A 12,521-nucleotide genomic window follows, 5' to 3' on the forward strand; every position below is an offset into this window, starting at 1 on the left:
CCACTACATCCTCATCACTAAGGCAGTTCAGAGAAGGCACTTAATATCTGTTGAATAAAATCAACCGACTGAATGAACACTCCACCCTTTTGTGGTCATGGATCACTCAAAGTCAAGACTGCCACACTGGTATTTGCATGCAAGTATTCCCACAACGACTTTTGCTCAGCAGTTCATCTTTTTAAAATGTTATTCTGTTGATTTTTCTTAAAACAAACAAAAGAAAAGGCACACCACAGAAATTTGAAATCCAAATGTATTTGCTTTCAAGTTCCATTCCAGGTAACAAATATTTGACCAATGAACTGATGCCTTTAGTTTGGCCATTGGGCAAGCAAACTCTGCCTCTTTCCATAGTTGAGTGCAGCACTGAGGTGAGTACCAATTGTTCCTTTACTGATTTGTAGAATAGGATAAAGTTGTTAAGTCCCCAAAAAAGTATTAACATTTTATCCTCATTGCCAATCAACAAATCACCCAAATTTCCCGCTTTCCACGACCCCAAAACCCAAGTAAAAGGGGAATAAATTAGCCCTTGTGGAACTCAAACTTACAAGAATCAGAGGCAATCATTGGCAAACTAAATTCTTGGTTTTCCACCTTCCTATTCAACATTTCCCCTGTATGCCTAAGAATGCAAGAGTGTAGATTTTTAAAGCAAGCTCACTAGCAAGTCAGCTAATGTCAGGATTAAAGATAAAAATAAGTTGGAATTTTTCAAACCCAGGAGGTTTGCTGCCTGTGAACTGGAACACCTTATAATAAGAAAGGAGATGTAATAGGATGGGGAGAGGACTCCCAGCCCCACATCTCTCCTTGTGTGAAAAGCTGGTGCTTGTTCGAGGTAGGGCAACCAGGCCCAGCATACAAGAGGGATGACTGATCCCTCAAATACACTACACAGTGTGGCTGCCAGGAGTGCTTCACCTTAGGCCTCACAAACCAATGACATGTTCTCAGCCATATTTCAAAATATATATACATTCTTTATGCCAGGGGAATAGGGAACTCTGCTCTGGAAGGAAGCAAACACCTGTGAAACATGTTTTCAGTCTGAAACCGTATCTTTCTTCATAGGACCTGACATAAAGTAATTTAACCTGCAATATTATATATACAACTTTGGAAGGAGGAGTGGTGTTTTACAGGTTGAGTTAGTCAACTCCTAACTAATAGTACCCCTGAGCTTTAAGGAAGGGAAACCCTTTCTTAATGATTTCCAGTTCTTCATATTCTTGTTCTCTTGTTTAAAAAAAAAAAAAAAAGGCCAGGCGCAGTGGCTCACGCCTGTAATCCCAGCACTTTGGGAAGCCAAGGCGGGTGGATCATCTGAGGTCAGGAGTTTGAGACCAGCCTGGCCAACATGGTGAAACCCCATCTCTACTAAAAATACAAAATTAGCCAGGCATAGTGGTGCACACCTGTAGTCCCAGCTACCCGGAAGACAGACACAAGAATCGCTCAAGCCCGGGAGGCAGAGGTTGCAGTGAGATCGCATCATTGCACTCCAGCCTGGGTAAAAAGAGTGAAACTCCATCTCAAAAATAAAAAAATTATATATATAAAATATATATATTCCATATGTATTTTATATATATAATATATATATTCCATATATTATATATAAAAATATATATATAATATACATATTCCATATATATTATATATGGAAGGGTATTTGTTTTAGGTTTCCCTTTCTTTTACAGAAACCTGAAATATCCAGGCATCATATGATTCACTGACAATATCTGAAACCCATCGAGATTTCACCAGTATACTTGGTAGTTTGTGCAGGAATGTGCTCCAATCTGTGCAAACCCACCCTTGTTCCATTGTTTTTCCTATCATTGCTATTCAAAGTCCTATGTTGTGGAAAAGACAGAGGAGGAAATCACATAACTTTTTATGAACATATATATAGACATAAATACAATCTGTGGGTGAGGTGACAAATAGTAGTAGGGGGTCCAGTCTGCATACATAGTGAGAAAATAAAATAAATGTATCCCCCCCAACCCCATCCTTTAATGTGCAGGATTCTGCTCCAAAGTTCCAAGTGACCAGCTAAAGCAATGAGGTACACAAGAACAATATTCCCAGCTGACTCATCCAAGCATCTTCGTGTGGAACTTGAAGATGGAGCTGCAAAGTGCCCTGGACAGAGGTCAGTGTCTAGGAGAACCCATTGATCATATACCAATGAGGCCTTTGAACAGAAGGAGATGTGAGGCTCAGAAGGCGTGTCCCAAGGAGACGCTGATGTAATCAACATCACGTTGATCAATCTATGTTATCACAGAGTTCCTGGCAGGCAGGGCAAGCACTGGGATCTTCTTGCTCCTCCCTTTTTATAGTTGCATATCATCTTCTGGGGAATTTCTACCCGTCTCCCTTGCTGGAGGCTCCTCAGCTGATTCTATTTTTATCTCAAGTCCAAAGGTGGAATTTATCCTTTCAGGGGAATAGTCATTTCTTTTTAAATCTGCAAGGAGGACAAGTAAAAAGGTTATAGTGGATCCCCAAGAACCTACTGTTCATGAAGACAAATGGGACTTTAGGCTTTGCCAAGTGTTCAGAGAGATCTCCTCTTCCTCAGACCATAGCTATGTGGAACTCAAACCCTCAACCATGTCTAGATTAAGCCTCCTTTCCCACCCCAATACCCCCTCTCCCTTCCCTATGCTGTTTGGGTGCTGTTTATGGGAGCAGGGAAGAAAGACTTGGTTGCTTGCTTCAATACACAGTGCCCTATAAGGCATAATCTGGCCAGAGTTAAGTAAGACCAAATGGGAAATGGGGCATTTTACTACTGAATGACAGGCAGAGGCAGAGAGGTCAGCCAAGAAGGCTGACTCCTCATCTCAGTGGTCAGTTTTCTGTGACAAAAGCTCCACCTCAGGTTTGGTACAGCCAATAAAAGCTCCATCCAGTTATCAGATCCTATGCTTCCTAAGCCCTCCTTCCATTTGAAAAGAAAAAAGTTAAAAGAAAATATTAATAGGCATAACCTTTGTAAGACACGTATGGAGGAAAATGGAGTTAAAATGTTTGTGACCTTTTTGTGCTGTACTTATTGTATTTGCTAGCCTAGAACATGTATTTCTTATTTTTTTAATGTTAAATGATGATTATGTGGAAATAAAACTAATACATATTATATATTAATAATAAAACAATCAACATTTATTGAACATGTAAATTGATATGGTTTGGCTGTGTCCCCACCCCAAATTTCATCTTGAATTGTAACTCCCACAATTCCCACGTGTCATGGGGGGAATCCAGTGGGAGGTGACTGAATTATGGGGGTGGATCTTTCTTGCACTGTTCTTGTGATAGTGAATGAGTCTCACAAGATCTGATAGTTTTAAAAACGAGAGTTTCCCTACACAAGCTCTCTCTTTGCCTGCTGCCATCCAGGTAAGACGTGACTTGCTCCTCCTTGCCTTCTGCCATGATTGTGAGGCCTCCCCAGCCATGTGGAACTGTAAGCTCATTAAACCTCTTTTTTAAATAAATTGCCCAGTCTCAGGTATTTTCTTTATCAGCAGCATGAAAACAGACTAATACATATACTACCTAATTCAATCTTCACACAGACTTTATGAAACAGGTGCTATTATGCCTGGTTTACAGACAAGGAAACTGAAGCCCAAGGTCATATAGCTGGTAAAAAGCAGAATTAAAATGTTTGAGTTCAGCCTCTCTGGCTACAGAGCCTATGCCCTTTATACTATCCTAAACTGCCTCTCATATAAAAAAATATGAAGGGAAACGTAGTCAAACAAAAATGAAAAATCACCTCTAATCCTATTTTCCAGACAAAACTCTCTTTTTATTTAGATTACCAAATGTCTGAATAAACAAGGATATTTCTTATTTCCACTTAAATGTTGGTCAAAAACTAAGGTTTTGAAAGAAAACATGAATTAGGACTAGATGTGGTGGAATTATTGAATTACTCAAAACCTACCAGTGTATCACACCTGTAATCCCAGCACTTTGGGAGACCAAGGCAGGTGGATAACCTGAGGTCAAGAGTTCGAGACCAGGCTGGCTGATGTGGTGAAACCCCATCTCTACTAAAAATACAAAAATTAGCTGGGCGTGGTGGCGGGCGCCTGTAATCCCAGCTATTAGGGAGGCTGAGGCAGGAGAATCACTTGAACCCGGGAGACAGAGGTTGCAGTGAGCCGAGATTGCCCCACTACACTCCAGCCTGGATGACAAGAGCAAAACTCTGTCTCAAAAAAACAAACAAATAAACAAAAAACACCTACCAGTGTAGTATAAAAAAATTATCTCAACCTTAATCATACAGGACCACTAACTGAGCTCAAGGATTGGAAGTAGTGAGTTCTGTCTCAAGTCTCCCTGTGTCCTGGCTCCTTAGATGTAGTACTTGTGTCTTCGAGAATGCAGGCTGCCCTTCCAGGGTAGGAATGAATCAGACCTGGGAAAAGGACAGTATCGGAGGATGTTGAGTGAATGAGCCGGACTCCAGCCTGCCATCATGGAATGACTCTGATCGTTCTCAGCTCCTGCCTTCCAGAGGGCCCTTATACCTGGAGGTCCTGATGACTCACAGTCCAGTCTCAGCCCCTTCCTGAGCAACTTTTGACCAGAGAAGCCAGTGGGCAGCTTGGCTGTGCACTAATCTCTTTGCTCACATCAGGTATGTGATTTGTGAGAGTGAGTCCTGGCCAGTTGTGAGAGTTATGGCCCTCTGCTCTCTGACTGCTGCATTTTGATCTCCCCACCCCTGGCTGACCACTATATTCCCAGTGGAACTGGAAGCCTGCTCCAACTCTGTCTTTCTATGCCTTCACCACAAGAGCTCCCCCTACCTCTAACTCCAACCTGTAATCCCAGCACTTTGGGGAGGCCGAGGTGGGCGGATCATGAGGTCAGGAGATCAAGACCATCCTGGCCAACATGGTGAAACCCTGTCTCTACAAAAAACACAAAAAATTAGCTGGGCATGGTGGTGAGCACTTGTAATCCCAGCTACTCAGGAGGCTGAGGCAGGAGAATCGCTTGAACCCGGTAGGCGGAGGTTGTAGTGAGCCGAAATTGCGCCACTGTGCTCCAGCCTGGGCGACAGAGTGAGACTCCGTCTCAAAAAAAAAAAAAGAAAAAAAAAGAAATCTCCTTCGTTTGTTATAAATTTACACCTGTCCCATCCCAGGTTACGATGGATGGTGCTCTTTTACTGACTTCAAATTCGGGGTATGATCATTTATTATAAGGCAAGAAGAGCTACTCAGCTTAAGATACATGAAATCCCACTGTAAGGACAAGTCCGGTGTGACCAAAAGTAGTGGGCAAGCTGAGGCACACATGATGCTTCCCTTCTGGGACAAAAGAAAGGAATGAAACAGAGCCAGGACTGCCCATTTGGAGGGCACAGGCCTCCAGCTGCTTGCTTTTATAGTAGGAATTTTTAAGTATGTCATATTATCAAATCAGATTTAAAAAAATATATGTTGCAATGTGTGTTCAAAGTAGCAGATTTTTACAGTGAAAAGCACTACTTTAATTGAGGGTGTCATTTCCCTCCATACCACACCCTCCCAAGTACCCAATGGCAAAATTAGAATAGAATAGAAATGCTGTGGCCAACACCCTGTGGCCATCGGCAGCTGGCAGGACCCAAATGTGGGGGGTGGGGCGGGGGCAAAGACCTGCCACGGTCAGATTTCATCCCATTTAAGTTGGTGGAACTTTTCTTTTGGAGTGACTGTGACAAGTATTAGGCCCCAAGTTGTTTTATCACATTTTGGCAGAACCTAAAGTAAATCCCTGTCCTTTTAATCCCTTTAGAGACTTGAAAATTTTGCAGTCAGAAAGTCAGGCTCTGCGAATGACGGTGAATGAGATAAAAATGTGATTACGATTTTCTACTTTATCCCAGGTTACAAAGGATGTTGTTCTATGAGAGATTTACTTAGAGAAAAATAGAACTGTTAGTGGCATACCCGGGAGTTTGAGCTTCCGGCAGCAGGAGTTACAACGATGTTTTGCAATGAAGTTTCTAATTGCATCTTCCCCCAAATTGGCCGGTCCAAACACCATTCCTCTTGATCTAGAGGAAATATCAGAATATCAATTAGATCACAGCTAAGAAAAAGGAGCTCAACTAGGATTCTCCGAGATACCGAACAGTATCCCATAGTAACCCAGTAAACTTGAAGGAGCCAACAAAAAACAGAGCACTTTGGGGAAACAACAATGTTAGGTTTGCAAATTTAAAATTCAAATGCACTTAAATCTTTGTTCCCAACTCCAAGACCTACTGTGAAACGCATTTCAACGGCATTTCAACGCTAATCTGATAGAAGAGTGAATTTTCTATGTACCATATTAAAACAAAATACAGCGAAATCCTTTTTAATGCATATGGGATGAAAGAGTGACATTCATTACCAAATGTTCTACTAGAATACCCCAAAGGTAAGATATAAAGTAAAATACATTTGCTTTTGGGACACGCCTTCTAAAACGATGCATAGACATTGTTTCAAACCCAAATACTTTTCTGAAAATAACCGTCCTCAAAAACAAATTCCTGACTAAACCCTAGATCCTTACTCATGGCTCTTTCAAAGCCACTTGCTCTCCTGCAAACTGCTAGAGCTGGGCTTTTTGTGGAAAGACAAGACTATGACACAATGTGTTGGTGGAAGTAAAGTACATATGCTCGATGTAGGTGACAGAGTTACAAATAGAATCAGTATATATAAGGCACCTTTTGAATACTCTATAATCATAACAAATCCCTAGCAGATTCTAAGATCAGTGTTCATCCGTTATCATATCAAAGGCGACCATCATTCTTTGGATTTTGACACTGCACACCACAGAGCAGAGCACACCAGAAACATTTCCCAAGAAACTTTATGAAAGCTAATATTTTATTTTAATGACATGCAGAGTGGAAACAGCACATTTTAAAATCTGAACTCAATTACCGCTCTTAAATACCACGTCTTAAGAAAAAAGAAAAGCAAACTATCACAAAAGGAAACAATAAACTTCGCTTCTAAGGAATGCGGTTTTTCAAAAGGGACGTGGTGTAAAAATGGACTTTTTTCCATCCAAGGATTGAAACATTTATCTCAATTTCCACTTCCTTTTGGCAGAATAACAGTAGCTGCTCTGAAGATGTGCCAAGCTCAGAATGAGGGCTGATGTCAGTTTGATCTCAGATTGCCTCTTTGCTCCGAGGCGAGTAGGTGGAGGAAATCTCTTGGGAAGACAAAGTGAACAGACACCCAGGATTAACTTTCCTGGTCACTCAATCGCTCTTACAGAGTACAGCTCTGGGGGTATTTACCCGGCTGCATAAGCTGCCTCTTGTTAACTATTCCTCTCTCTCTGTCCATCTGGTAAGGAACCACTTCAATAAGGTGAAACTGAAGGTGGCAAAAAAAGTCGAAGCACTCAGCATTTAGACCAGGATTCTACGATGCCAATAAAGTGAAACACAGTGTTTATTTTAGTCGTTTAAATTGAAGAATGCCTTTTCATAGTCTCTCCAACATGACCCTGTTAGAATATTTCACTCATTTGCTTTCCATACCTGCCATTTCTTCCTCCCAGTAAAACATAAAAACCCCCAACTTAGAGATGCAACACTGAATCTCAGATAAAACCTGTAAGTTAAATGATTTCCCTCTATGAGCTTTGGGAAAGTTAAGACAAAAGAATCAAAATTAATACCAAATGCATATAGCAGGAGTTCGACCACTCCCAGTGTAGGGAGAATGAAGGAGAGTTGTAAGGAAATTCATTTGCATCTACCCCCTACAGCACGCCTAGAGCCTTGCAGTCTTAGATAACCAGGTTTTAAAAAAAATACAAGTAGCTGTTTTCCAGATTTTTCACAACACAGGAAAAGCAGGTGGTAGCTTGGTTCCACATGCGAGGAAACGCTAATTAGTGCCATCTATACATAGATTTACTAAAGAACATCTCATCATCGTTTCATACTTGTCAAATGCCCAAAACTATCAAAGCAGCAAGCTAAAAAACTGTAATCCCAAATGACCAATAACCAAGGCAGAAGGTTAGGGAAAGTTAAGAGACAATAAGCATTAGAAACAATATGAGAATTTATACCACAAGAATATCTTCTCTTTTGGTAGAGGGTTATCCTTTCATTGACCCCTTCTCCTCATAGGAACGTTACCATCTTCACTGAGCCTAAGTTTTCTCATTTTTGAACTGGGATTGAAAATGCTTCCTTTCATTGTTGTTGCAAAGGCTAAAATAAATAACCCGTGAAAGCACTTGCTTAAATCAGTGCTTCCCAAACTTTAATTTACACCGGATCACCTGAGGATCTTGTGGAAATTCAGATTTTGGTTCAGTATTTCTGGGGAGGGTCCTGAGATTTTGCATGTCTAACCATCTTCCCGGTGATGCTGACCTTGTTGGTCCATGTCCCATGCTTCGTGTAGCAAGTGCTTCAGACACGTAAGGCATTCGAAATGTGAGCCCCATTGAACTAATCAGACGTAATTCCCCATGATCATGGGAAAATAGTGCTTCTTGTTATCTTGACCATGAAGGCCAATTGCATCCAAAATTGGGTAACCCCACAAAACCAGGAAGGCCACAATGAAGCCATCCTATCAGTTTCCAGAGTTCCTATCCTTAAGTCATAAGAAAATAAAGTTGTCCTAAGACAGAGTTTCTCAACCCTGGTTGCCCATAGAATCACATGAGAAACTTTAAAAAAATACAGATATCAGGGCCCTATCTTCAGAGATCCAAATTTGATGCCAATCCTTGGCTTTTGTTTTTAAGTTCCCTAGGTGACTTTAATAGAAATTGAGGCCCACTGGCCTACAGCATGCAATTAAATACCTACCTGTCAAGTGGGATAATATAATCTTAGAATTCTAAATGATAGAATATTCAGGTCATATTAAGTGACATATGCCAAGATCAAAATTTAATAAATGATAGATGGGGTATACATAAACTTGGTTCATTATATATGCAAAAAATTTCCACTGCAAAATTGTAAAGTACTTTTAGTACAAGATTCCTACTACTAACCCTTAGGCACACAGGACTACTGAAGAAATAATATTCTTAGCTAAAAACACTTTAGCAGAGCTAAAGTGAAACATAATAAAGTCTTTATGTATATAAGAGTGGTAACACGGTCTCCACAGTCAAATAAATAACATAGGGATTCGATGTGTATGTTCAATATGAATCACCTTTATTTTCTCTAGTTCACCTAGTCCAATTAAATATCTAATACACTTTTAGATGGGCCTCTTTGCATAGAAGCCTACATGTTTAGATTAAATCACTCAGTAAAATAACACAGCACTAAAGCAGTGAATATTTATGAGTTCTTGGGGAGGGAAAGTAAAAATTTCAGATTTTATTGATTGCCCACTTATGTAGTTATATATATAATATATATAATATATATATAAAACTACCACCCAGGGGTCAAGTATAGACAATTATGACAATTAAGAAGTAAAAATGTATGCTGGCAGTTCTCAAGAGTGGTCTCTGGACCAGCAGCATCATAATTCCCTGGGAACTTGTAAGAAATGCAGATTATTTGGCCCTACCCCAAACCTACTGAAGCAGAAACTCTGGGAGTGGGGCCCAGCAATCTGTGTTTTAACAGGCTCTCCTGGTGATTGTGATGTAAGCTCTTATTTGAGAACCATTGTTGCCAGCCATATTGATCAGTGTTTAACCCTCACTATCACTTCTTTCTACCCCACCTTTAATAGAAGAATACAACCTGAGATCCTTTACTGCCAAATCTTCCCAAAAACCTGCTTCTGGGATAAAATATCCATGGGAATTCAAGGGACAGGTTGATGAGTCATCTCTCTATAGAATTTAAACTTCAGCTCTTATTTAAGTCAGATAATCTGATGCTTCATATTTAAGCTCCATTGTTTTGTCCTCTCATAAGATTTGCTGTTACTAAATAGCACACTTTATGCCCCTAGCTTTCATTTTATAAGCATATGATGGAAGATGCTGCCCATGATAAGATGCAATGACTCCATTGTGAAGACAAAAAAGGAAACTGTGCTTCTCCTATGACACTGCTCTCATATCAAAGCCACAGAGGCTAAACTTACACATTGGGAACTCAGTCAAATTTGCATTAGTCCTTATAATTTCCATGTATGTGTACAAATCTAACTGCAGATTTAATATCATTTTACATATTTCCATATTTTCCCCCCATTTCCTAACCTATGCTTTTTTATAATCTTATTGTTTTTGGTCTATATACATAAGCTACCTAAAAACCTTTCTAGGATCTAGGCAGGGAACATATATGTTTGTAAATTATTTTTAAAACCATTTACTATGTGTTAAATGCAATTTTCTAAATGATAACACATAAATTAACTTACTGTTTGACTTCAGGTTTTATAACAGATGGATCTGTCAAATTTTCTCCAACACCTGAAAAGAAGAAACAAAATTCGTTTAGCAAATGGAGATTTCATTTTCTTAGAAATTCAAGAAAATAATAATTAAATTATAATTTCTTAATTTAAAACTCACAGTCACTCTGTAGTAAATTAAACGTCATGAGCCCATACTTCACCACTAAGCAATACTGGCAAGTAAAAAATCTGGCTGGGCGCGGTGGCTCACGCCTGTAATCCCAGCTCTTTGGGGGGTGGAGGTGGGCAGATGACCTGAGATTAAGAGTTCGAGACCAGCCTGGCCAACACGGTGAAATCCCATCTCTACTAAAAATACAAAAATTAGCCGGGTTTGGTGGTGCATGCCTGTAATCTCAGCTACTCGGGAGGCTGAGGCAGAAGAATCGTTTGAACCTGAGAGGCAGAGGTTGCAGTGAGCCGAGATCACGCCACTGCACTCAAGCCTGGGCAACAGAGCTTAACTCTATCTCAAAGAAAAAAAAAAAAGCACGTAAAAAAAATCTGTACTTGTACCCTCAAATATATGAAGATATATAAAAACTAAATATAAAAAAATTAAATATTTTAATTCTCAAAAAATCATGTAAATTAAATGCACTATAAAAATTGTTCAGAAATGTTTGAAAATTTTAGTTAATGCACTGTTTCCCACAAACCCTCTGTTATAATAAACTTCTAGGCCTCAAATGATTGTTTTAGTGGTGTGTTCACAGTTACTGATAGTGGCATCTGTCATTCATTTACCACTTGTATATAGCAGATATTCTAATTTTATTTTCTGTAATTCTCAGCAATTATAAAAGAAAAGTGTTATCCTCGTAGCCTCGTTTTACATTTTATCCTCATTTACATCAATGAGTACACTGATGTTCAAACCAATTATGTCATCTGTCAGAGTTTGCACAGTCCATACATGGTCAAAACAGGATTAATGCTGAGCCAAAGTTTGTGTTCCTACTAGCTGGACTACAGGCATGTGCCACCACGCCCGGCTAATTTTGCACTTTTAGTAGAGACCAGGTTTCTCCATGTTGGTCAGGCTGGTCTCCATCTCCCGACCTTAGATGATCTGCCCACCTCAGCCTCCCAAAGTGCTGGGATTACAGGCGTGAGCCACCATGCCCGGCCACATACTTATACTTTTATTCTACTTATAAACAGTAGAATAGAAACCACCAAATTCTTGATCTGGGTGATGGTTACACCTGTGTATTCAGTTGTGAAAATTCTTTGAGATGTATGCTTATGGTATGTGAATTTTCTAAACGTATATAAGTCTTCAATAAAATTTACCTTTGAAAAAAAGACGACACTAAAGCCTAAAAAGGTAACATAGGTGCAATGTAAAGCTAAAATTTATCAAAACAGGAATCAGCACCTAAAGTGAATCTCTTATAAAATACAAGTGGTGAGAAGGCTGATTTCCATTGGTGGAAATGTTCCAGGCCAGCCAGTAAGATTTGGGCACAATCCAGCGATTTCTGAGATCATTCTCTAATCAACCATGCTTCTGTTTGCTTGAAAGCAACTAACCTTGTGGGAAGATTATTTTAAAATTATATAAAATTTGTAAATTTTAGTGTATTTCTACTTGTTGAGAAAACTCATGTTTTCTAGCTGGTATGTTTTAAAAAGATTTTTGCTATCGTCTGTAGGTTTTACAATATGCTAAGCCTTTCATAAGAAAATGTAATCCTTATAGACTTTCACCCTATGAAACTGACTTCCTTAGAAAAATAACCTAGAGCTTGAAATTGGGTGACCTGGATACCTCCCTTAATCTCTTTGAACCTCAGTTTTATCATCTGAAATTGTGAATAATAATGGGCCTAATCTTACAGGGTTACTGGGAGGATTAAATTAACTACTGGACACAAACTGCTTAGCAAAGTGTCTGCCCCCTAGGAAGCTGAAAAAATGTTCACTATTACTTGTATTATTTTTCTCCTATCAAGAACTTCTTGTGAAGTGAAATTTTATTTCCTTATCACTAGTAAAATCATGTTTCTGATTGATTATCTCATTTCCCTAAAGTGCTATGTTCCCTAAGGAACAGAACTCCTTATAAGA

The 12,521-nt window shown here is 39.5% G+C and overlaps 1 protein-coding gene across 1 annotated transcript in view; it reads right to left on the minus strand.

The window, feature by feature from the left end:
- Nucleotides 1–226: 226 nt before the first annotated feature.
- TRPM6 (transient receptor potential cation channel subfamily M member 6) overlaps nucleotides 227–12,521 on the minus strand; it is a 166,895-nt gene continuing 154,600 nt past the window's right edge. The window contains exons 37-39 of the mRNA XM_024930189.3: nucleotides 10,413–10,464; nucleotides 5,979–6,085; nucleotides 227–2,482 (exon numbers count right to left, since the gene is read on the minus strand). Of these exons, the coding sequence (XP_024785957.2) occupies nucleotides 2,349–2,482; nucleotides 5,979–6,085; nucleotides 10,413–10,464 (293 nt within the window). The 3' untranslated portion in view covers nucleotides 227–2,348. The remainder of the gene's footprint in view (nucleotides 2,483–5,978; nucleotides 6,086–10,412; nucleotides 10,465–12,521) is intronic.

This window comes from Pan paniscus, chromosome 11, assembly GCF_029289425.2.
Source record: "Pan paniscus chromosome 11, NHGRI_mPanPan1-v2.0_pri, whole genome shotgun sequence".
Lineage (NCBI taxonomy): Eukaryota > Metazoa > Chordata > Mammalia > Primates > Hominidae > Pan > Pan paniscus.